Source organism: Daphnia magna, linkage group LG9 (genome assembly GCF_020631705.1).
Source record: "Daphnia magna isolate NIES linkage group LG9, ASM2063170v1.1, whole genome shotgun sequence".
In the NCBI taxonomy this organism is placed as follows: domain Eukaryota; kingdom Metazoa; phylum Arthropoda; class Branchiopoda; order Diplostraca; family Daphniidae; genus Daphnia; species Daphnia magna.
Window position 1 is genome coordinate 4,697,178 of NC_059190.1, and position 26,415 is coordinate 4,723,592.

At 41.3% G+C, this 26,415-nt stretch overlaps 2 protein-coding genes across 2 annotated transcripts; one reads left to right on the top strand and one right to left on the bottom strand.

Moving 5' to 3' along the window:
• Nucleotides 1-8,048: 8,048 nt before the first annotated feature.
• LOC123466308 lies at nt 8,049-9,673 on the bottom strand. Its single transcript, XM_045179187.1, has 5 exons — nt 9,234-9,673; nt 9,045-9,174; nt 8,847-8,984; nt 8,143-8,784; nt 8,049-8,074 (listed from the first exon to the last, which is right to left on the bottom strand). Exons 1-5 carry the CDS (start codon nt 9,441-9,443, stop codon nt 8,049-8,051), a joined length of 1,146 nt encoding a protein of 381 aa, XP_045035122.1. The 5' UTR covers nt 9,444-9,673.
• A 10,498-nt stretch (nt 9,674-20,171) lies between these two features.
• Nucleotides 20,172-20,972, top strand: LOC123475948. Its single transcript, XM_045179188.1, has 3 exons — nt 20,172-20,616; nt 20,663-20,859; nt 20,919-20,972. Exons 1-3 carry the CDS (start codon nt 20,172-20,174, stop codon nt 20,970-20,972), a joined length of 696 nt encoding a protein of 231 aa, XP_045035123.1.
• Nucleotides 20,973-26,415: the final 5,443 nt, after the last annotated feature.

Consider the following 26,415-nt stretch of genomic DNA (forward strand, 5'->3'; position numbering starts at 1 on the left):
AAGCATTAAAGTTACCATGCCTTCCGAAGGAGTTAATGGAGATCCGGAGCCGTTACTTTCATCTCAAAGACGTAAAACTTGTTGATGCTGGAGAACCAACCTTCCTAATAGAGCAGGTAACCAATGGTTGCATCTACGTCTAGACAAGTGACTACCCGTGTTGGAGGTACAATGCTTGAAAAACGCTGCTTAACATTGCGTCACTTAGTGCCACATTCTGCGACGCTACGGTCTTCAATCCAATGTTTTTATTTTTTTTTGCTAACCCGTTACAACTTATTTAAGAAAATATATATATATATATTTAATAACGATGTTATAAAAAGTTGGTTTGGCAACTTAAGATCATTACGAAGAGTAGCAATACAAACCTTTTTTTTGTTACGGTTGGATTTCGTGAAATAAAAAATTAAAGGTGCAAAACCCTAAGTTTTTTACTATAATTGAATACCTAATAGCTTTTCAAAGTACGATTTTCTTTACATTTGGCAAGGCAAACTGAAGAAACACAAAAGTCTCCGCAATATTCAGTGGGGTAAACGTGTCCATTTTGCTCCATTTCCTACCGTCTATAATATCACAAAGGAAGGAAAGACCTAAGACGGGGTTTTGGGATCCTCTCACAAGTGGTCCGGATCGGGATCGATTACGTTCCAATAAAATCTCGAATAGTCAAACTTAGCAGGTTTCCGAACCAGGCATGTAGCCACCCTATTCGAAATGTTTGGCTAAAGTGATTAGGTCTGATTTGAAAATTTCTTTTACTTAGCTAGATTCCAGAAGGTCCAATAAATTGTAGCTTACTTTTAGGTCTTTTACTTCTCTTTTAAAGAAAAAAATTTTTGCTCGAGAAAAATAATTTTAGCTGTTTTTTTTTCTCGAATAAAAAATATTCAGGTTTGGTTTTCTCGCCCATGTATAGCTATAAAAATTTAGCTTCACATTTAGTAGCTATGATATTTGTTGCATTGAAATAACTACATTCTACCTATGATAACGTAAAATAAAACGAATTAAATTAGATCTTTAATTTTCCAGCTTAATTATCATTGTAAAAATGATGACCCATTAAGGTGTTTCATTTCGGCAAAATTTTTGAATTTGGCCGCAAAAGTTGGAATCGGGGTGTATTAGGTCATAATAATCTTACTGATTTTTTATTTTATTTTTAAAATAAAATTTAGACCCCCCACACCTCCTTTTTATTCAAAATAGCCTTAATTTCAATATAAAATGGGTCCGCTTGGTAGGACGGAAGTAAAACTTTTTTACAAAAGCTAGACATATTGTTAAACATTATTTGATCTTCTACTTGGCCAAAAATGGACATGATCCGAATAAATTTAGACCCCACACAGATTTATACACCGTTTTAAGTTGACTAAAAATGCGAGAAGAATGGCTTTGCTAACCCATAAAAACGAATATTTTTAATTGTATTCAGCTGATGACTCTTGGTTTTATTTGGATGAACTACAGGATTACTTTGAATTGTAAAATTTACACATTTGATAGATTATTCTTCTCAAGGGACGATACATGGAGGCGGTGATGCCCAACAGTTTGAATGACATAATCTAAATGTTCGTCATTTCTACAAACGTTTTTGTAATCACTAATCACATGATCTTTATCCCTTGTTCCGCACAATCGTTAAAAACTTCCAGCTGATTAATAAAGTTCTTAATGGTGCGATAGCTCTCCATGAAATCCCAATATTCAACAGGTAATTGTAGCCAGTCGGTCAGTTACTGAGTCTCATCAATGAAAAAAGCAGCCAAGATCTTGGACCGATTAATGGAGATAAAAATGAAAGTTCCGTTGTAAAAACGGGAAATTTTGGCTTTCCTAGGCTAAAGTTATTTGGCTTCGGTGTGTTAATAATGTTTTGGCAAGTAAAGAACGAGTGAAGCTAGACAGATTTTCATTGAAGATTGCGAAAATTACCAATTCTTCTGTCAAGTACCAGCAATGCCTTTTACACGATTTCAAAGCGGAATTTATGATTTAAATGAATTAATTTAATTATTTATTTATTATTATTAGTGTGGAATTTATAATTAAATTATGATGAAGTGAAGTTACACAAAAAGAGACAGGTGTTGTTGCTCTGATGGGAATAAATGCCCGTTTCCAAATTTCCTCTACTTCACTGGCCACTGTTTTAATGATTTCTTTTTTGGAAGCAGTTTGTTCTTTTCTCACAAACACAGAAATCTGCCAATAATCTTACGATTTGTTGGCAACCTGATACCTTCGGCTAAATTGCGATATTCCAAACGTTGAATAAAAGGATCTTTTGATTCACTTCGCAGATTCATTCTTTCTGTTCGTTTGCAATGCTGACAAGGATTTATACATCATCACACGTTTGATTGTTGTTTTTTACTGTTGACCTTGAAACAGCTTTGTCTATTATGCTCAATTTGCCAATTTCATATAAAACTCGGCATAATTGGTTTGAAATAGAGAAATTATGGTCATATTTCAGTAGGTCATTGTGAATGAAAGTGATTGTGGGGGGTCTAAATTTAATCGAATCGTCTCCATTTTTAGCTAAGTAGAAGATCAAATAATGCTTAACAATATGTCTAACTTTTGTAAAAAAGTTTTATTCCCGTCCTACCAAGCGGACCCATTTTATATTGAAATTAAGGCTATTTTGAATAAAAAGGAGGTGTGGGGGGTCTAAATTATATTTTTAAAATAATATAAAAAATCAGTAAGCTAATTATGACCTAATACACCCCAATTCCAACTTTTGCAGCAAAATTCGAAAATTTTGCGGAAATGAAACACCCTAATGACCCATTTCAGGTATTGGTTTTCTATAGCCACTTGTATTTAAATATGTAAGTTAAACGTCATTCAGTTAATACAAATGCATCATAGGTGGTTGAATACCCAATCATAGCACTTAAAAATAAGCTGATTACTTAATTTTTGTAAATTAAAGTATCATTAGGTTAATTTAAGTAATATTTAAAAAAACTATTTTAAAATCTATTAACATTTTTTAGAAAATGTTCTCGGTTTCCTATTCATGGTAACGACACGTAAAGCAAAAGATGATGCAAATGCAATATACATATTTGACGTGGCACAGTAGTAAAGCATAATGGGTGCGAAGCAGAAATTCCTTGAATGGAATCACATCGAAGACAGATCTTTTTCTTTAAAAAAACGCCTGAAATCCATAGCTAAATAAAAGCTACAGAATAGATAGGTATTCCAAAACCAACGCTGCACTGATCCAGCTGTATTTAGCATTTTTTTTTGTTACAGCTAGGTTTAAAACTTCACTCTTATTTGTAGCTATTCGCCTTATTCGCTACAATTTATTCCATAAAATTAAAATTGCTAAAAGGGATCGTAAACCATCCCCCAAGCAATTCGAAATGATATGAAAACATTACGCTTCGATTCTAAGGGTGATTTTAATGTTTTACCAAAAAAACTCTTAAACTGAGTGTAAAATTAAATTGTCTAAAGAGTCAGTATGTATTTGATCGGGTATATCTGTTGAAAAAGCGTTGAAAGCTGGATGGATTCGACCAGCGGCCTATGCGTATGATTGAATCTACTAACATTCCATTCACAACGGCTTTAGAGGCTGATGTCCCTCTCGCGGAGTGGGCGGAAAAAACTTCCGTATCAACTCCGGCTTCTTTCAAATACGATTTAATCCAGCGGCCTATTGTGTTTCCAGTTACTGGTTAAAAAGATTTTACCAATCCTGTGAAATGAAAATGCTAGTTTTGATTATTTATTAAGCTATCTGACAAATAAATATAATTGTGGAGTGTGCATGAACTGGGCAAAGGTTCCTGTCTTCATATGCCTTCACACACAGTTTCTGCGTTGACCCTTTGTGTTGGGCTTTAGTTGGCTCATCTAAGCAAAATTCACCTGCTGAATTAGATAAAAACGAAATAGAGTTCTTAACGATTGATGCTATTTTTGATGTTCTTAACAATGTGACCATGGCCAAAATAGTCACAAATTTTGTTGACTGTTTCTTAAAGTCTAGGTCATCACAACCTTCTGGTCATTTAAGGACTGTTTTGGGATCCCAAGTCAAATTATATCTTGCCTTCGGCGGGTTTAAATTGCACAGACCTTTAAATAGTTTAATGATGAACCAAGATTAATTCCTCTAACTGGTTTGAGGGTTGTTGATAGCATCGATCTATGGAGGTTGATAGTGCTGTAAGACTTACCATCCTTGTGTAGATCGGTTAAATATTCAAGGATTGCTTCTAGATCATTTTGGATGGTGTTGTATCCTGACAACGTCGTCCCAGCCTCTCGATGTCCTGGTTGGGGCCAGTTGGACTTAGTACGTTGCCCAGAGAATACATGGTGTAATTGCACTCACGGCTTTAGCTTGTTACACTTCATTTCATGGTGCAGTTTGTTGCGGATTGTCAAAGTCCGTCAGAAGATAGGGTCTCTAAATTTGGTAATTGGTCAACAGATATACCTGGTGCAGCATATAGAATAGGGAATGAACGGTAAAATTATTTTCCCTTGAAAATGATTTCATCTTGTCAAACTCATCGAGTAGAAAAGATTATGAATCATGTTTCTATAGGGAAAATGTGCGGTTTAGCCGTAAATTAATTTTAAAGTTGGTTTAAGGCCCGCCTCTCGAAAAACGGTCACCCGGCCATTTTTAGGGGGCGGAGCCTAACTGGGTATGTTGGGATTTTGCGTATTTTTTTTATTGTGCGGTAAATTGTGTGTTATTGGCCTAAACAGGATAGTTAAATGGCCAACAGACTTCTTCCTGGGTATCAGAGAGCAAACTCCAATAATTTACCAACACTGGATATTATAATGCTTAGAAATTATATTGTCACGCTCACACGGATAGGGGGAGGGTGTTCACGTCGCCTCACTACTTGATGGTCGTGCTCACCAAGCCGCTGGCCGAATCGGAACAACGGCGCAGACAACTGGCTCACATCCACAATCAGACAGAGCCCCGAACAGAACTAGGACTAAACGACTTACTACGACTTAACTACGTTTTAGTTTCCCCTTGTTCCTTAACCTATCGAGGGTTGAGGGGGTGAACCACCCCTGACTCCAAATAACCAATAGACGTTTCTTGTACGTGACAATAATCCCCACCAAACAGAATGATCGACCCGATCATTTGACTTGCTTAATACGCAAGCTGTTTCGTTTTACATTAGCGGCGTGGTTTCCTCTGTAGTACGTACAAATACGTAACCTGATTGCTGAACTCTTTTCAACATCGGGGTCTGTAACTCTACAGCCTTTGGCTATCACGGAGTCTATGTCTCTACCATCTTTTAACACCATTGAGCCTATGTCTTTCATACGTCCATTTTGGAGTCTGTGTCTCTACAGCCCATGGCTCGCTCTCGGAGTCTGTGACTCTACAGCCTATGGTTCACTCTCAGAGTCTGTGACTCTACAGCCCATGGCTCGCTCTCGGAGTCTGTGACTCTACAGCCCATGGCTCGCTCTCGGAGTCTGTGACTACAGCCTATGGCTCGCTCTCGGAGTCTGTGACTACAGCCTATGGCTCACTCTCAGAGTCTGTGACTACAGCCTATGGCTCACTCTCAGAGTCTGTGACTCTACAGCCTATGGCTCGAACTCAAAACAACACTAAAGTGTCATGGAGCTGGCCCCCACGAACAACTGAGGTCACCGACGTCAACAAACCATTACAGGTGAGCGTGAACAAGAGCCCCCTACCCTGCATCTCCACCAATTGTCACGCTCACACGGATAGGGGGAGGGTGTTCACGTCGCCTCACTACTTGATGGTCGTGCTCACCAAGCCGCTGGCCGAATCGGAACAACGGCGCAGACAACTGGCTCACATCCACAATCAGACAGAGCCCCGAACAGAACTAGGACTAAACGACTTACTACGACTTAACTACGTTTTAGTTTCCCCTTGTTCCTTAACCTATCGAGGGTTGAGGGGGTGAACCACCCCTGACTCCAAATAACCAATAGACGTTTCTTGTACGTGACAATATTCAAAAGGATGTGAATTACATATCCCCAGAAATAGCAAATGTCAATTCTCTTCGAGCTGGAAGAGAGAGTTACGGAGAATCTGCTATTGGTTGGGTACAAGTTCATCGACATGAAAATGTATTTACAGTCCTTGGAGTCATAGCTCCTGAACATAATGTCACCAGCAAAAACTGCATAGTTGAAGTCAAAATAGATATAGAGAGATATGAAATTGTCTCTGCCATTTGTAAATCATGTGTTGCCCATCAAGGTGGTTGTAAACACCACATTGCATTTATTGGATGGATTCACCGAAGGTCTGAAGAACCAGCTAAGACCGAGGTGGAGTGTTACTGGAAAAAAATTTTTTGTCTCAAGTTGGGACAACAACTAAATTTATTGAAGCTAGAAATTTTGTAAACAATAAAAGAAAGAACGGAAAGGGCAGTGGAAAAGTTATAAAGCTGAGAAAGAAAGAAACACCGAGTGGCAGTTTTCTAAAAGAGGTCATTGAACATATTTCGTTCGTCAGAAGCACACAACCACAAGTGACAATCATCCCACAGATTTTTAATTATTTTCAAGAACATGACGAATGGTTTCAAAACTTAGACCTGCACAACCTTATGCAACTGTTCCAAAGAAGTTTTCCAGCTGGATCACCAGAACAATTTCGTGTATTTTGTAAGACAAACATGAAGAACGAGAATTGTAAAATAGCTGCAGCAAAGACAGCCAGTCAGAGTGAGTGTGGACATTGGTTTAAATTGAGGTAAATAGATAACATATTTATGTAAAATTACTATAAAATTTCTAACTACACTAATACCACACTTATAGGTATGGTAGGATAACGGCTTCCAAATTGTTTGAGGTATCGCGATGTCAAAGCAAATCTGGAAGTCTTGTTGATCTCATGTTGGGTGCAAAACTTATACAATCCCCTGCAATGGAAAGAGGTATTCGCTTAGAGAAGGAGGTACTGGCTAAAGTTGAAGCTTTAAAACCAACTAAATTCCAAATATGTGGCCTTCTTCTGTCTCCAGACTTTCCTTTCTTTGGGGCTTCACCAGATGGAATAAATGAAGATTGTGTGCGAGAAATAAAGTGCCCATTTTCTTTAAAATCAAAATTATCTTACATCAATGCCAGAGATGAAATTTCCGCTAAATGTGTTGCCCAGATGCAGCTTCAAATGGTTCTGTCTAACCGCAAGTCATGTTTATTTTTTGTAGCTGAGCCTGACTTTGAAATTTCTTGCAAAGTCAGTATCAGGGAAGTAAAGTTTGATCCTACATTGTTAAATGATTTGATTGTTAAAGCAACTAACTTCTGGAATAGTGCAATATGGAACGCATTACAGTGTAAATAGTAGGCTAAACATCCTCATTTCACTTTGCTATAACCATGACGCAGAATGAATAAAGAACAAAATGTGCAACTTCATAAGTAATGAAATTCAAAAGTTATTTTATTTTATTAGGGGCCCACGAACATTCAATAAACCACACACGCAATACATTACAGAATCGCAATACTTAATCAGATTACTATCCAAGCGAACATGTGGAGCTAGAAAACTAAATTCACGAATCCTACTTATTGCCCGCTCAACATGATTTCTTAGGCCAGCAATTTTTCTTGACTCTACAACTTGTTCTTTGGAGAGGGCAACTCCTTCTGAGACACTGGGGGGCCGTACAAACTTGCATTTACGTTGCAACACATAAGGCTCAATTTTTTTAAACCCTCGGTCAGCCATAACAAATGTTCCAGGAACAAAAAGGTCTAAAAAACCAGAGTTAGATACTACCATTTCATCGGTAGCTCTACCACCAATTCCAATAGAAATGAAAGAGATTAACCCATCTGGTGTAACAGCCAGTAAATATTTTAGAGTGTTACATTTCTTGTACTGTGACCATGTAAGAGCTTGATGCACAGGATTAGACGGTTTTTCGATTTCTATTTCTAGACAATCTATTATGCAGCTAACACCAGCATAATTTTTTCTAAAGGAAACAGGCATGTTCTTTTTTACGGTATCAATTGAAGGCCAAATAATGAGTTCCTTAAAGTGATAAGCAACAAACTCTAAATTCATTCTAAAAAAAATACCCACATTTTTTGAGCTTATACCGAACTCGTGTTCCAAAATTCTGAACGATTCGTTTAACCTCATCTTACAAAACCGCAAATAAATTACATCAGTGGGGGTAAGATTGGAGCTTTTGCGTACATTAATCTTATTGGAAATCAGTGAAAGAATGGAAATCCATTCTTTGTCAACTAAGTACATTCTGGGATATAACGACATCAACTCCCTGCAGCGTAGCAAGCTTTTGTGTTTAAAATCAGAGGAGAGGTCACTTTGGTCACTATGGCTTAAAATGAAATCATCACTGGGAAAATCATAAGAAGAATCTGTATCTACTGACGAATGTAATGATATTGTGTCGAATGTAAACACCGGCTTTCTCTTAGCTGTGGAATTTGTCAAAGATTTGACATCGGTTACGTTCCACTTTAAAGGGCTACAAGCTTGATTTTTAATCGCTATTTTAAAGGGACTCGTTCCACAGCTAACACCTAAATCAGCTGTCGAAACCTGATGTTTATTGGTACGTACTTTAGTTTTCTTACAAACAGTGAAGTTCTCAATTTTCTGTATAGTACACTTTACTATGGTGCTGTTATTTCGTCCTGAATTATTTTGATTGATAGTAACGTGATCATCTTTGTGATCACTGTCTCCTAGTGGATGTGATGGAATATGTACATCTATAAAGTAAAACATTACATTATTTTCGAGAAGATAAACCAGAAAAAGTATACGATGTCACCTTCACAAAGAGTCATGTTATCATCCTCTTCATGCTGTGGTTCAACTTCATGTGGCACATTGTCAGTAACATAGATTGTATGATTATACCCAGAATCAGCTTCTATGTAAGCAGCCTGGACAGGTTGTTGTTCTATATCTGAATATAAATATTTAGTTTGCTGAATTCATTTCTTCATTATCAATCGTATTACACAACCTGTATGAATAGATGAGATGTCAGATGTAGACGTGTCAGCATTTTCAAACCACAAATTTATGTGATGAACCACCCCTGGTTTCAATTTCATTTGATCAGTACTTCCAATAATTTCAATGGCTTCGGGAATCTACATGGAAATTAAACTAAACATTTTAATTTCTTTTTTCAAACATAATTTTTACTTACAGAAAAGTAATCCTGACACACACGAAAGTTACTTTTCACAGACAAGCGTTTCGGATCTTTCCCAATAGCTTGAAGCCAAGAATTTATTTTTTTTTTATTTTTTACACCTTTGGGCACTGTAAAAAAATGTTTAGTTGGTGTTACAAAGGAGGAATTGTTGCACGATTCCACAGCACAATAACAATATGATTTCTTTTGTTTGTTTGACATGACTTTGATGTAAAAGTATGACAGATGAAAACTTCTATGCGTAATGCATTTGCTGTGGCTCCCTACAACGGGAAAATCCCAACATACCCAGTTAGGCTCCGCCCCCTAAAAATGGCCGGGTGACCGTTTTTCGAGAGGCGGGCCTTAAACCAACTTTTAAATTAATTTACGGCTAAACCGTACATTTTCCCTATAGAAACATGATTCACAATCTTTTCTAACTCGATGAGTTTGACAAGATGAAATCCTTTTCCAGGGAAAATAATTTTACCGTTCATTCCCTATTCGTCGACCGTTTCCACAAAATAAGCATCGACTGGAGGAAAAAGAAACCAGAAGACAAACAACAAGTATGGCAAGCCCCATACTTCAAGTTGCAGCTCCAAGTGGAAACAATACACCTCCAAGTACTACCGTTACTCCACGTATGAATACGATGCAACTACAAGTACCTTCAAGCCCGATGAACATCGCACATCTGTTACCACGGATAGAAATCACCAAATTTGATGGGGATCTCTAGAAGTGGGAGGATTGGTGGGCAATTTTTCGCACACTGATCCACGAGAATTCGTCAATGAGACCGATTGAGAAGTTCAGCAGACTGAAGTTTCATTAAACGGAGGACGCGGCTGGTGCGATATCGTACTTGGATCTGACAGATAACAACTATAACAAGGCAATAGATATTTTGACTGTGAAGTACAACAAGCCGAGATCGGTGTTACGCTCTTAAACGAGTACGCTGGAATTTACTCTAGAAAGAGGCAATTAAATAAGTCAACGAAATAGTTGTATTTTGGCCCTGCACTTGGGATTCGCGAAAAAGGAAAAACGCGAAAAAGGAATGGAAAATAGTCCGCGAGGGGAAGCCAGCAATAAGCAAAGCACCCTCCTATGGTCCTGTCGCTCAGACGGTTTACCCTCTACTGCCTCTTACAACAGGTAGACAAAGGCGTCTGGCTAATTGACCCGCCATCTGGCAGAGACCAACACATAATTAGGGATGGGGATATTGGCAGGAGATACAATTGAAATATTCGGCCTTTCCTGACTCGTTTGTTCTTAAGATTGCAGTTAAACACACGTGTTAAGAACGAAATCACGAAACAAAACAAAACAAAAACAAAGTAAATTCAACATGAATATACATTTTCCTTAAATACTAACCCCGCTTCCTACCAGAAGAAAACCAAAATTAAAAAAAGAAAAACAAAACAAAATTCATCTAATACCTTTCCCTTGGCCTGCTACTTAATTATAATTTAAAAAAATGCAAGGAGACGATAAAGAAGGAAGATCGTGTTTTAATACTGGTCAGTGAAGTCCTTCATCCATACTGGTCGTCTTGATTTGCGACCGGCTCTTGAAGTTGTTGTCCTCTCTTCCTTTTCTCTCTCATGTTCTCTTCTTTCTTCTTCTTCATTTTCTCTTTCATGAACATTAGCTATCTCTCTTAGTTGTTCTTCGTCTTCACCTGGTTCGTCTATCCTGTCTTCTATTCCTTGCTCGTCTTCATCCCACTCGTCGTCAACTCTACCATTGAAACGACGAATTTGGCATACGTGGGCATACACGCCGGAACGAGTTTTTTTTCTTACAGCGGGCAGGTCTTCTACTACAAAGGTCGTAGCCGATACTTTCTTGATGACTTGAAACGGGCCGGTAAATTAGGGAAGGAACTTCTTTGTTAGGCCTTTCTTACGTGGCCGGCGACGGACGAGGACTAGGTCACCGGTGAAAAGTTCGAACTCAACTCTCCTGCGTTTGTCGACTCGTTCCTTTACGGCTCGTTGTTTCTTTAAAATTATCAATCGTGCTGCTTCTCTTAATTTATGAACCCGCGATAGAAAATCAACGTGACTCTCTTGCTCTTCAGCTGGCCATGGAAAAAGACGTTCGACGGGCAAGACTGGTTGGCGACCGTTCACCAGCTGGAAAGGTGTGATCTCGGTAGTTGATTGACGCGCAGTTTTGATTGCGTAAGCTGCTGCCACCAGGTGCTTGTCCCAGTCATTGTGCTGTGCGTTGATGAAGGCACAAAGCGCAAGTGTTGAAGTCAGGTTAACGCGTTCCACCAGGCCGTTTGTTTCTGGATGTTGGGCTGTTGCTTGAATATGCTGAATTCCCAATTTTCTTATCCATTCATCAAATAGTTCTGATGTAAAACATGATCCCTGATCGGTAATTATCCTTTGTGGTGTTCCGTGCCGGTATAGTATGTTCGATTCTAAGAAGATTGTCACAAATTTGGTTGATGTGTCCGGAACAGGCGCCATTTCAACCCATTTGGTTAAGTAATCGATGCAAACTATGACGTGACGATGGCCACTCGGCGTTTCTTTGAAGGGTCCAAGATGGTCGACGCCAATTAGCTGGAAAGGAGATGATGGAGGCTCGATAGGTTGAAGTTTGCCGACTGGAAGACCAACAGAGTGTTTGTGTTTTAAACAAAAGATACATGAATTTACAAAATTTTGGACACTTTTTCCCAGTCGCGGCCACCAAAACCTACTTTTAATTCTAAACAGAGTTTTTTCTACCCCTTGATGCCCGGATGACGGAGTATCGTGGCATGGCTCGAGAACTTGTCTTCGGAGAATGGAGGGAACTACAAGTAAAAACTTTTTACCACTGTTTGAATTAATTTTATACAGAACTTTTCCCCTGATGACAAAACCTTGAGAGATCTTACTGGGTGCTACGGATTGCAAAGAAATTAAAATTGGTCGCAACTTGCCGTCTTGCTGCTGCAGGAGGGCAAGTTCGTGCGTGGCAACAGGTTTTTGAGGAACTATTACTGCAACAAGTCCGTCCTTTGTCCCAGAATCACTCGTTCCCGAGCGGGATTCATCAGGATTCCTTGACAAAGCGTTTTTTCCTTGATTTTCTACACCTTTGACATGCTCTATGTCATAGGTAAACTCTTATAACTTCATGATCCACCTTAAAAATTTACCTTCTACCTCCTTTTTACTCATCATCCACTTTACCGCCGAACTATCTGTCTTAATTGTAAAGTGTCTACCGTAGACGTAAGATCTCAACTTCTTCAGAGCCCATACTACTGCGAGGCACTCCAGCTCGTTGGCGTGATACCTAGTTTCCGTATCCGTCAATTTCCTACTAATAAAGGCAACGGGCCGCTGTCCATTGCCTAAATCTTGCGAAAGGACTGCGCCAAGCCCTATTTGACTTGCGTCCGTTTGCACAGTCACCTTTAACGCTTCATCAAAGTGTACCAGTACTGGTGCTGACGTCATTCTGCTGATGATTTCTTTCTTTGCCGCTTCTTGTTTATCCGTCCAATTCCACACAGCATTCTTCTTCAATAACGAGTGTAGGGGTTGTGCAATTGTGGCGAAGTCGGGAATAAAGCGTCGATAGAATGATGCGAGGCCCAGGAATGCTCGCAAAGACTTCAAATTTTTGACTGGCATCTCTGTTAGTGCCCGAACCTTTTCAGACTCCGGATGGATCCCTTCTGCGTTAATCACATGACCTAGGTGAGAGACCACAGAAGCTCCAAAAATACATTTATCTACATTAAGGGTAAAGTTTGCGCGCTCTAGGGCTTTCAACACCATGTCAAGACGAGCTAAATGTTCATCAAACGTCTTACCAAATATTAAAATATAATCGAGGTAAACTAAGCACATGTTCCATTTTAATCCTGCTAACACTTTATCCATAAGGCGTTGAAAAGTTGCTGGGGCACAATTGAGACCGAAAGGGAGACGAACGAAGGAATACAGTCCATCTGGAGTGATGAACGCCGTTTTTTCTTGGTCCTCTGGAGCAACTGGCACCTGCCAATACCCGCTGGCTAAATCTAAACAAGAAAAAAAATGAGCTCCTGCTAGACGATCTAGAACATCGTCTATTCTTGGCAAAGGATACACATCACGTTTGGTTACTGCATTTAACCGACGGAAATCAACGCAAAACCGATAGTCATCCGTTTTAGCCTTCTTAATCAGGACTACTGGTGAGCTCCAAGGGCTGTGCGACTCCTTTATGATTCCTTCCTCCAGCATTTCTTCCACTTTGTCAGCAATGATGCGTCTTTCAAACGCAGATACTCGATAAGGGTTACACCTGATCGGACTGGCATCTCCCGTGTTGATGAAATGCATTGCCTCTTTGGTATGTCCAATTGCCCTTTTTGATGTAGGAAAACATCGATTCCGACGCTCGAGCACGCTGAGCATTCTCTCTTGTTGTGATTCACTGAGCTTTTCTCCAAGTTTGACACGTGATGCCAGTTGAGAAGAATGATCGTCAACCGGAATATTTAAACACACCACGTCTTCCAGCTCTACATCGTCTGAGACGTTCGAAATAACTGTTTCCTCGTCTAACTCAACGGAACAAAAAACTTCGTGACGATGAATTTGAATGTTAGTAGACGAGCAGTTCACCACCGCGATCTTCACTTTTCCCTCCTCAATGTCTACCACACTTGAAGCTATGACCCATTCCTTCCCCGGTTTCGACGAAAGATTAAATTTAACGATTCCCGTTCCCGATACTTCCGTTTGTAGTGCTCCCACAATAAATGCTAGAGAATTGTGCGGAATAGTTTGGTTTCCCACCGCTTTCACTGACAGCATGTCGTGATTCTTTGCCGGAGAGTGTTCGGCCAACGATTCTATCAACTCGTCACTAATGATCAACTCGTCATTTGACTGCTCCTTTCCTTTGCTAATCTTCTTCTTCTGAAGTTTCAATCTTTTCTTCTCTCTACCCACTTCTTGCTTGCCCTCAATAGCCTCTTCCTCCCCAATAATTTCAATTCTGTTATCTTTAACTATCAAACTGGCTTTACTTTTCACTATCCAATCGGTTCCCAAAATGAACGCAAAAGGTGCCGTCCTTAAGACTGTTACCGTGCTAAGTTCCACTAATTTACCCTTCCATTTTACGTTTACTGGAACCGTTCCCTCAATTTTGACAACCTTATTATCTACCCCTTTTAACTTACCCATCAAAATTCTATTTTCTGGTTTCAAAAATTTACGCACTACACTTAATCTTACTGCACTTACACTCGCTCCCGAATCGACCAGTGCAATTACTTCTCCAATATTTTCAAGCCAAACTTTAATTAAGGGAAGTGCTGGCCGATGTTTCAAACAAAAATACCCATTTAGGCTGGCCATGGCCCACGCGGGCCTGCCCCGGCGTTTTTTGATGGACAGAAACGTGCGATGTGGCCCTTGCAATTACACACGTAGCAAACCCTTGCTTCTTGTCCTCTTGGGCCATGTGTACCACCTCCTCGTGGGGCAACGTTCGTCGCTGGACCTACTTGCAAACGTGAAATTGAGGCCGATAATTGATTAATTAACTTATCACCAAAGTTCACAAAAAGCTTTTCTATATCTGGAACAACTGCTGGAGGTGGTGCATTATGAAACGTTGTGTTGACTAGGTGCCGTAACTGTGCAGCGGGTAAGGTAGATGCTGGAACCTGCGGTCTCATCGATGACAAACCAAGCTGCTCCAGGTCTCGTAGCTGAGTTAAGAAATCCGTGAAAGTGGCAGGTAACTGAGCCGTCAGCGCCGCGATGTAGACTGGGTTTGCGAGTCCTCTAAGCAACGCCTTAATGATGTCCGCCTCTGGTAAAGGTACAGGAGAGCGAAGACATAATCTACGCTTGTCTAAAGCATATTCCAAACATGATTCTCCTTGTTTCTGTACTCTCGCTTCCATCATTAAACTCCATTCTAGAAACGACAGAGTATGGGAAAAATTCGTGACAAGAGCTGCGGACCAAAGTGGCCAAGTACCATGGTTTTGCCCGGCTTGTGCGTGCCATTTAGACGCAGTGCCTCTAAGGCGAGTTACGGCTACCAAAAGACAGTTGTCGTCTGTCCAACCTTCTAACCCTGCTACCCTGTTGACTTGGTCTACGAACCCCTGCGCGTCTTCATCCGCACTACCTGAGAAATGTGGTAAAGAGTTCACCGCCACTGTGGAGGGGCGAATAACAGGTGCATTGGGTGGTGCAGCAACAAAGGCTTGCATAGCGGCTTGGTTTTGCTGTTGGCCTCCGATTAATTGGAATAGTTGCGTCATCTGGTTTTGCCTCGCTGCTGCGTCCGTTGCTACTGCCGTGGTAAACCCTTGTAACGCAGCGATGAGAGCTGCATTGTCCGCCATCTCAGTTTTGGTCGACGCTTCCGAAGGAGAAATATCAAATTCCGGACGTCGTTTAGCAGCGTCATTAGGTTAGGTTAGGTTGGTATAGTAATAGCGAGGTACAGGGCGAACTAAACGGGGTCTTACCGGTTCTGGATCGGTTTGTTGGCTACGGCTTCGTAAATGATAGTGATATTCAAAACCAAAAAAAGGTTTTTTAATTTCGGAATCCGATTCCGACATGCAGGTTCAACAACCAGCAATGAAAAGAACAAAAAAAAACACCAAAACCAACGCAAAAAAAACAATCAGTCGGTTGAACAGAAAAAAAAGACTTGAAAAGAAAAAAAAAGAAACAAACAATAGAGAACGCAAACCCAAGCGAATAAATCCGTCACTTGAACGCGCAAAAGTAGAGGGAGACACACAAAAATATATATATATATATTTATACCAAGACCAAAGCTTCGATACCCCCCAAAACAAAAACAAAAAAAAATTTGCCGGACACAAAAAAAAAGTCGTCGCGCGAAAAAGAGGGAAAAAAAATAAATGTAAGCAACAAAAGAAAAATTCAGCAGGGAGAGGGAATATCCCTTTTGGCTTTATGCTTATACTCACAAAAAGATCCCGCGGTGGAACACTTAGCGCGCGAGTCTGACGCGGAAACAAAAATCCAATATGGCGGTGCCCACGATCCACGCCTTTCCCGAACCCGCTAATGGATCTGATATGGCGGCGCCCCTAAATGACACACAAACACAAAGCAAAGAAAAAAAAGAAATGAAACTTACCGAAACACACTCAAATAAAAATAAAAAAACTTTGGGCGATGGCGTTCCTAAAGGCGACTTAAAAAAAAGTCGTTCTAAGGCCTCTAATAATCCTCTTCTGACACCAATTGTTACGCTCTTAAACGAGTACGCTGGAATTTACTCTAGAAAGAGGCAATTAAATAAGAACGAAATAGTTGTATTTTGGCCCTGCACTTGGGATTCGCACAGTTACGCGAAAAAAGAAACACGCGAAAAAGGAATGGAAAATAGTCCGCGAGTGGAAGCCAGCAATAAGCAAAGCACCCTCCTATGGTCCTGTCGCTCAGACGGTTTACCCTCTACTGCCTCTTACAACAGGTAGACAAAGGCGTCTGGCTAATTGACCCGCCCTCTGGCAGAGACCAACACATAATTAGGGATGGGGATATTGGCAGGAGATACAATTGTAACATCGGTAAAAGCAGACCATTATATTGCCATAACAGAACTTTCAAGAGTAGAACGTCAAGACGACTTTAAAGGACTACGGAAACTACATGACAAGGCAATGGGCCATGCTTTAAACCTCGGCACTTTAGACCCACACACATCTCAGAATGAAGCAATTATGAAGATCTTGACAAGAAAACTGCCAATTGAACTAAAATCCAAAGCGATCCAATAGAGCAACCTGAAATCGGGAAAATTGTTGGGTAAAGTAAGACAGAATTCGTCAGCGAACTTTGGAGTCAAGCATACGAACTAGCCGACGACAGAATACTGAGCGAAAAAGCAGGACCCTGCCAAATAGACGTCTTGATCGGAGCGAATCAAGTTTGGAAAGTTCTCGGCTCAAAACAGATAGTGTCGAATACAGATGTTTGAGCGATAGAAAGTAAATTGGGATGGCTACTACTAGGGTAAGATGAGAAGGTGGTGATATCGTCTTCAACGGCTATCAGCTTTCTCTTAAAAGCCAAACTAGGAACACCCAAAGATTTACATGAATACATTGACCCGATAAAAGAAGAAATTTATTTTGCCAGATTTAGGAAACTAGAGAGTCTAGATCCACTGGAAAACGTGCCACTTTTAGTACAGTGGAAGACCTATTCAGAGTCCATCACTCAAGACGATGATGGACATTATGTAGCACCGCTCCCATAGAATAGGAACGAAAGAGACCTTAGCAAGAATGAAGCCATGGCAGAAGGTCAGGCAAAGGCACTGATAAGAAGATTGGACAGAGACCAGGAGATGAAGACTTCATACGAAGCCGAGTTCGGCAAATTAAAGGAACTTAGGTTCATTTCCATGGCGGATATGTCATTCGACGGTATCTACACGGTTCTGCTTCATCATCCGGTTGTCAGAAAAGGCAAAACCACCTGTAGAGTCAGGCCAGTTTTCAATGGTTCAGCAAAACCCAAAACGGGTTTCAGCGCCATTGATTGCCTAGAAGAAGAACCGAATCTGAACCCGGACATTCTTGATATCATGTTACTGTTTAGGCTCAACCCTATTGCCTGGACAGCTGACATTAGACAAGCATTTCTAATGGTGAAACTGCTTAAAGAAGACGCGGAAGCGTTAAGGTTTTTTCTAGAGGATGAAAACGCCCCAGGATCACTGCAACTTTATAAATGGAACAGGCTTCCATTTGGACTCCCATGCAGCCCGGCAGTGCTCAGGACCGTCCTGAAGAAACATTTGGAGTACTATGAAGGTGACTTAGCAGAAAACAGCAAACAAATTCTACGCCACCTATATGTAGATCACTACTTGTCAAATGCATCTACAGTAGAAGAAGCAATGGCCGTAATCGGAATTGTGCTGAAACTTTTTGCTGACGCAAACATGGACGTAAGAAAATGGGTGACAAACAACCAACAGCTGCTTAGATATCTACAAAAACAAGGCCTAACCGATGACTCAGCGAAGTCGCACTCATGTCTTAATTTAGACCCACAAAAAGTGCTTGGAGTTAGATGTAATGCTAGCACGGATTGCTTTTATTTAAAGGCAGACGTTATAGTAGACGCAGCAGAAAAAGTTCAAGTGTTGACCAAAAATTTCAACTAAATTGTTCGATCCGCTTGGATTAATTGGACCCGTAACGCTTCAATTTAAGCTTCTTTATCAAGAATTGTGGCAATTCAAGATTGGGTGGGACGAGAAGGTGCCCGAAGAAACGGAATGCAAATTCTATGGCATCTAGCAAACACACACAAGAACTGCAGGATTTTTGTGACGCTTCAACCAAAGCGTATGGAGCTGTTGCTTACGTGAAATCCAAACATCCAGACTTCATTCGGGTAATTTGATGCAAAACCAGAGCAACACCACTCCCGAAGAACGAGTTATCTCTACCACGGTTAGAGTTACTCAGTGCCGAACTCGGCAGTGTTTTAGCTGAAAGAATCGTCAAGGCAGTTGACAAAGTAAATTGGGAAGTGCATTCATGGACTGACTCCATGGCAACCCTTGGATACATTCGCGGAGAAGCAAACCGTTGGAAGATGTTCGTCAGAAACAGAGTTGAAACCATCCAGAAGAGGTTTGGGCCAGATCACTGGAAACATTGGCCGGGGAAGGACAATCCAGCAGACCACGGATCAAGAAGCTTGACAGCAAAGAAGCTAGTTGCGGCTTCTTCCTGGTGGGGAGGTCCCTCCTAGCTGGAACTGGAAAACACGGAATGGCCGCAACAAGATATGCCGACATTAAAAGTAATGCAATTGATGTAGATCGAAACAAAATTGAAACAGAAACTGCAAATCCTTGCAGCTAATAGTACTTCGGATTGGTTTGACGTACTTGTATCAAGAGCGAGCAGTTATTTTCGAGTTTTACGTACAATCGCCTGGATGTTTAGGATTTTTAGGAAGGAGTCGCCCGGCAAGGCAACCGAAATGATCAGGGGAGTGGAAGTTTCCTGTCTCTCTGTTCACGAAATCGCTGTCGCCGATAACTTAATCTTAAAATTCATTCAAAAACAGGCGTTTGCAGAAATCTACGAGTCCTTACAAAAGGGAAAACCACATGGTAAACTGCTTCACGGTATTGATACACTAAGGCCCATTTGGGATGCAAAGGAGCAATCCGAGTGACTGGAAGAGTAGACCCGGCCCTAAAAGAACTGCTCATCGATCCGCCCCTCCTTCTTCCATCAAACGAGAGGATTGTCGACATGATGATTCACTATCATCATGTAAAACGGAAGCATGCTGGTGTCCAAACACTCTGACATTCTTACGAAATCGTTTTTGGATCATTCGTGCACGCCAACGGATTAAAAGTGTCATAAAAAAGTGTGTAAAGTGCCAACGAGTTCAATCGCGTCCCTTTAATGAAGAAACTGCTGCAATGCCATTGGATCGAACCAAGAAAGCGCAGCCCTTTGAAGGGATCGGCATCGACTACCTCGGCCGAATTTATGTGCTAGAAGAAGTGATTCTAATTGAAAAAGACAGTGATATCGAGAAGACTCGTGTTGGCGAAAAGAAAGTATATGCGTGTTTGTTTACTTATGCAGTCACAAGGGCTGTGCACTTAGAACTTGTGACTGATCTGACTACTCAAACTTTTATGTACGCGTTAGGAAGAATGATGTTACGTCGAGAAGATTGCAAAATTATCTACAGTGACAACGCGTCAACGTTTACTTGTGCAGCAAAATTAGTGACAGAAGATCCTACCCTAGCCAACTGGCTCTCAAGTAAGGCTATAGAATGGAAGTTTTCTCCTAGCCTACCTTCATGGTGGGTTGGGTTTTGGGAGAGGATGGTCCTCTCCGTTAAAGAACCCCTAAGAAAGGTGCTGGGAAAAATGAAGGTTAGTTTTGACCAACTTCACACCATACTGGTGGAAATTAAAGCTATCGTGAATTCGCGGCTCCTTACTTATGTGTCTGGCGACGCATATTCCTACGAAGTTTTGTCTCCACAAAAGTTGCTGACCGGAAGACAACCTGGAGCTGCATCAGAGTCACCTGACTCAACGAAGATGAGCCATGACGACCTCATCGAGCTGGACAAACAGAGGAGCGAACATGCCTTGACATGGTGGAGGCTCTGGCAAGAGTCATACCTGTCTGATCTTAAGCGATTTCACTGTCGCAAGGGAAAGGGCACCAGAATTCCACGTGTTGGCGAAATCGTCCTGCTGAAGGAACCTAACATCAATCGTGTTTCGTGGCTGACGGCCATTGTTACAAGAGTGATCCTTGGAACCGACGGCAAGGTGCGAGCGTTTGTTTTACGACTACGTTCAGGTAAGGAAACCACCAGGAGCATCCAGACTGTCTGTCTATCTATTAGAAATCCAAGCCGATATCGACACGCCCGTCGACGATACTGGAATCGGCACAGTGGAGAAGACTACGTATACGAGGAAGAAGAATCCGCTCAGTAAGAAGAATTTGGAATCGCGCAAGGACGCTGGCGATTCTGGCAGGGAGGTTGTTGCGGATTGTCAAAGTCCTTCAGAAGATAGAGTCTCTAAATTTGGAAGGCCCGTTAGACGGCCTATTATTTTTTACTTGTAAACTATGCTGTAATTGTAAACTTTGTGTAGGCCACCAGGGGCACTGCCAAGCAGAGCCTTCTTGGTGGCCGATATCAGCAATAGCCGTTGTTCAAATTTTCCCCCCTGTAGAAGCAGACGCCATTATTGTGTCAAAAGTCCGTTCAATAAATCAGTGATAGAACCGGCCTAAGTTTAACCCTCAAAAGTATTTAATCGCAGGTATTAACGTAATTATTGTTACAGGTTAAGATTAATACTTTTCACAGTTGGTTGTGGTTTTTTCTTCATAGCAAATTTCGGACTTATGTGCCTTGTCACTGAAGCACTCAGTTGGTCAACTAGTGTTTTGTGGTGATTTTCATTCCATTCGTAGCCCCCGGTAAGAACAACGTAATGGCGGACGCCTTGTCACGGTCACCAGTGAATCACCCGAGTTCATCGGACGAGATGGTGGAAGGTTCCCCTTCCTTTTAAGCCCGCATTCAGTTGGTGTTTACGATGGAAGGTTCTAGCGACGCTAACCCTCATATTCCATTTATCTGCTATTGCTGCAGCGTCGACCACCGATCCTGTAATAGTTTTCCTCTGTCAGACCATTATACAGGGATTACCAAATGAAAAGTGCAACCTTCCAGTGGAGCTTCGCCCGTTTTGGCAGGTGTGCAGCCAGCTCTATTTCGATTACGCCGAGAACCTAATTCTGGTTAGACCCAGGATAGGCGTTCCTACTTCATTGCGTCAGGAGGTACTCTGCCGGCTGCTTCTCATTCATCAAGGAACAACCAAAATTCGCCAGAGAGCCCGCCAGGTGGTTTACTGGCCATCAATTGACAATGACATCATCATGGCTGCCAAGTCCTGCCCGACGTGCACCGAGCACCTCCCATCAAAGCCACCGGAGTCTCTTCTTCCCCACTTGTTGGATTGCCGTCCATTTGAATTCGTCTTTGCCGATCTAGGCCAATATCGCGGGCGTGATTTTTTAATTGTCACTGACCAGTTCAGTGGTTGGCCCCAAGTTTACCCTTTCCCGGACACGAACACGTTGACTCCTACCGTAATCGACGCCTTGCGTTAGTTTTTTACATGCGGTGATAGCGCTCGGTAAAACTTCAGTCCGACGAGGCCCTCAATTTAAGTCCGGCCAGTACCTGTCGTTCCTTCGTTACTGGGATATCAGCCATGGCCGTTCATCTCCTAACCACCCACAATCCATTGGATACGCCGAGGTGTCCGTAAAGTCGATGAAAAAGCTAATTGCAGGCTCCTCGACCGCGGGCTTCTTCGATTTAAACAAACTTGGGAAAGAGTTTTCCTCTTCCGTAACGCTCCTATTGCTGGTGGCCCTTCCCCTTTGCAGTGTGTCTTCAATCGCCCATCGCGTGACCTCATTCCATCCAACCGGCATTCGTTTGCGCTGGAGTGGCAAAAAGCCACTCGGGTTCTGGAGAAGCGCGCCCGCCGCACCAGAAGAGCTGCGAGTGGAACAATACAATCGCTCCGCACCCCCCCCCCTCCTTCAATACCTGGCTATTGGAGACATATTGGTCATCCAGCACCAGTATCCAAACGCTGGGAGTGATCGGGGAGGTCGTGGCATTCCGAGACTATCTGGTAAAGACCCCGACCGGTAGCTTATTTCACCGAAACCGTCGCTTCCTTCACCTCAACACCCTTGCAGGTGGAAAACCAGAGCATCCGCAATCATCGTATAATAACCATCACTCGCCCGCAGGTCTTCCCCCTGCTAGTCCTGCCCGAAAGAGAACAGGGGAAAAGCATATCCTCTCCACGGTTTCCATGAGATGGAGAAAGCATCAAATGTAAAGGCTGACAGTTGGGGTTTCCGTGATACAAAGTTGTCTAACTGATTGTTCCAACAGGATGAGAAAAAATCAATGTCAGTTGGCCAAACCAAAAAAATCTTTTGGAAAATTCTTTCGCATAATTTCCAATCGTTGGACTTTTTTTTGCTCTCGATTCCGTGTCTGTTATTACATTCAACTTTCCCTGTAGAAAAGAAGGTGACAGAGAGATATTTTTTGCTTCACACCATTTAGAAATTTGTTTGGTATCCTCCGTCAAATATCTTGACTTTGTTCCCCCACAGTTGTTTATGTAGCATACCGCAGTGTTATTATCCAGAAAAGTCTTAACGGAAATGTTAAATGAGTCATTTAAAATGACTTTATAGTAAATGTTTTTAACGATAACAGCGCAGCTCTCAGTTCTAGTTCGTTTATATGTAGATCTTGTTCGTTTCGGTCCAAGGTCCCCTACACCTGATATCATTCGAGACTGCCCGCATCTTGATAGAAACGAATCAGAGAAAATTGTTCAGTCAGGGGTTACTGGAAAAGGGATTCGTTCGGGATCCGTTCAGGGATTCGAAATTTGGCGACCCACCACTCAATGTCTTCACGCGCCTTTTGTGATAAGACGAACATAGTTTTTGAATTTCCTTTAAATTTTTTGTACATTTTATATAGAATTGTTGAAGACGTCTAGAATGACTCTTCGCTAATGGGATTGAAGGGGTGGTCCAGTTAAGATTTCCTAAATTGGAAGCAATAAAGCTTGTCGGATTCTAATAAAGCTTGTTTGCATAAAGCACTTTTTGATTTTATCTTCTGATCTGGTAGAGCGCAGGATAAAAGACGCGAGTTTATTATTAAATCTAGATATTCAATAGTTTGAGATGGCACTAAGATAGACATTTTCCAGTTTATGATAAAACCCAATTATTGAAACATGTTGAGAACGGTCTTTAAGTTTTTCTCAGCCCCTTGCTTGCTTTCGTTCAGATTTAGGAAATAGTCAAGGTAAATAACAAGGCTGACACCACTCCCTCAAAGCACTGAAATAGGGATCTTCAAATGCTTTGTAAAAATTCGAGTTGTGGAAGCCAAACCAAAAGGAAGAGAAGAGAACCGATAGTAGCTTCCCTACCATTTGAATCAAAGAAATTTTTTATGGCTTGCCTGGATGTGGACGGTCAAATAAGCATCTTTCAGATCTAATTTTACAAACCAGTCCCCTTATCAGACTTTTGACTACCTGTAAACCCTGTATTTTAGAATGGCTATAAGATGCCAAATAGTTTAATGGTTTTTTATTCATGATGGGAAGAAAAAACCCCAAATTTTTTTGGGATAACAAAAAGTGAACTAATAAATGCTAATTCGTCTAAATCAACTCTTTTAATAGCTGCTTTCTGAAGTAGGAAGAAGTAGTAAGTCCGGGTAGAAAGTAGTATTATGTAGTAGTATAAGGTAGCCTGACTTAACTAGGGAGATCACCCATGGATCGTTAGTGATTCTGACCCAATCTTCTTGAAAATTTTTAAATCTGGAACCCACAATAAGTGCAACTGATATATGGAAGGTTATATATGGAAAATTGGTTTACTCTAATAAAGCAGTTTTTCAATACCGAGAATCCTGTTTGTTTGACGAGCCTCCTCCTCGATTGTTCCTACTCCCTTGGTCGGTGCCGTGTCTGTATGGTTTTTCTCTAACTGCACTGCGTGGACTGTTTCTAGTTGCTGAGCGTGTCTGCACACCTGACGGCCCGGGCTTTGGAATTCTTGAATCAATTCTGTTAAGCGTTTCGTCCTGTTTTGTTTGCTCCAACATGGCATCAAAGATTTTTTGCCAAACAAAATCTTGATAGTTTCACGTCAGGAAAAAGCCTCGGGATTGTCTAGCAGGTGGTCGGCTTTCGGAATATTATGGCTTCGTCGTCTAGAAATATGGTTAAAAGCTCTGCACCATTGTTCAAGCGCTGCTCTAACAGCCACTGCCATCATGTTCTCTTTCCCGACCACGTTGGTTATTACAGAATAAAGAAAAATAAGTTAGAAGGCAATATCCATCACCTTGAACTGAGCCGAGAGCCACTTCTTCTTAGCTGATTCTACTGTCTTATAAGTAGATTTGCTTTTGAGACGGTGAGAGATCCAACTGTCTACTGCCGGTGGATTTAAGGAGAAGGACGATCTCTCAAAAGAAAGCTGAACTTATTTTGCAAGGATTTTTAGTCTGATGTGGAAATTCCTCTGTTCATTCATTTTACAACTTTATCTGGGATCCCCTTGACAATCCTGGAATGGTCCGATAGGTTGGTATTAGTCTCCGTTCGAAGTCTAAGGGTGACTGACTTCACTTCAACCTTGGCGACTGCCTTTGAGATCTACGGACCGTAGATCTGCTCCGTGCCTTACGACGGATTGGAGAATGACTACGCGAACGGCTTGATGAGCGAGATATGCTGCGTAAACGGTGAAATTTCTGACTCCCGTGGTAATCTAAACGTCGGTACGAGCTACTTGGTGAAATTTATTTAGATTTGTAACGAACCTTCCTTTTAGTGGAGTCCAGTGCCGTTTGGCGTAAAACCTCCTCGATCTCTCCAGCTACATTATGGACAGATGTAGGTTTTACCGATGTTGGGTTGATGACTTCTTCACCTACTCCCGTTAGTAACGTACGAATGTTACGAACCTCGTCGACATACGAGGTGTAACGAAGCCATCAAAATATATATACCTTTGCAAGATACCCACAATATGATCTATTTGCTTATTTTATATTCATATTATATTCTTAATCACTATTATAAACGTATTTGCTAGTTGCTTCATGTGCAACCATGTTGACCTAGATAAAACTTCCGGGTTCTGACTCACGCGTGTGACGCACCTATGCGTCACGAACATCACGCCACACGCGAAGATGCGAAGTTTCATGGTGAACCCACTTTCTGACAAGAGTCAGACAAGTACCAGCTTGCAAGACGTTCAGTCGCCTTTAGCTTGAATTGTCACTCTTAAAGAGTAGACTTTTATCTTGATGTGTTAGCTTATTTATGTTAATCCATTAATTATTCCTCCCAAATTATTTTGTTCTTCTTTCCTCTCCGAGCATCGCGTGTATTCGAATTATCTTCTCAACACGTACTCCAAATACTATACGTGTCGGCAAGTAGTATTGTTCCCCGTTTTTCTCCTATTATTCCCTCACGCTTGTACGCCCGCGCTACCACGGTAAGATCAAATTACTTTGTCTCGAATCTCACGCTCAGTTTCCCTATTGGACTCGCTTCCATGTATCCCTACTCGTTTTGTAAACCTTTGGCCTCAGCTTAGTAATACATAATCATCATTGTGGGTAAATACGCCTCTGAGTTTATTTACACAACAAATTGTCTTAATTCGTAAAGCCATTCACCCGAGAGGGAGAATGCTTTACATAATGGTGGCAGCGATTTTTCGAACTCAACCACAATGATTGATGATGTTATTACTGGCGGCCCTAAACTCTTGCGTTCCCCTGTAATAAAACCCATTGTCCCCAAAACTACTGCTATCCCAGATAAAATTCAAGGAGGTAAAGCGTCAGAGAAAACAATTGAGGCTGTTAAAAAATCTGCGTCGCCCATTTTTAAACCCAAAGTAAAACAAGATGACGCTCAGTTAAAGAAACTTAGATCGAATGTGGCGTATGTGGCTGACCCAGGGTTAGATAATAATTTAATTAATAAAATT

Coding starts and splice junctions, on each gene's coding strand:
- LOC123466308 (XM_045179187.1), bottom strand. CDS start 9,443: ATGTCAAACAAACAAAAGAAATCATATTGTTATTGTGCTGTGGAATCG. Junction 8,785..8,846: donor TAACATGACTCTTTGTGAAG/GTGACATCGTAT, acceptor TTTACTTTATAG/ATGTACATATTCCATCACAT. Junction 8,075..8,142: donor AATTTTGGAACACGAGTTCG/GTATAAGCTCAA, acceptor TATCACTTTAAG/GAACTCATTATTTGGCCTTC.
- LOC123475948 (XM_045179188.1), top strand. CDS start 20,172: ATGAAGGTTAGTTTTGACCAACTTCACACCATACTGGTGGAAATTAAA. Junction 20,617..20,662: donor TGTTTTACGACTACGTTCAG/GTAAGGAAACCA, acceptor TCTATCTATTAG/AAATCCAAGCCGATATCGAC. Junction 20,860..20,918: donor TCTCTAAATTTGGAAGGCCC/GTTAGACGGCCT, acceptor AACTTTGTGTAG/GCCACCAGGGGCACTGCCAA.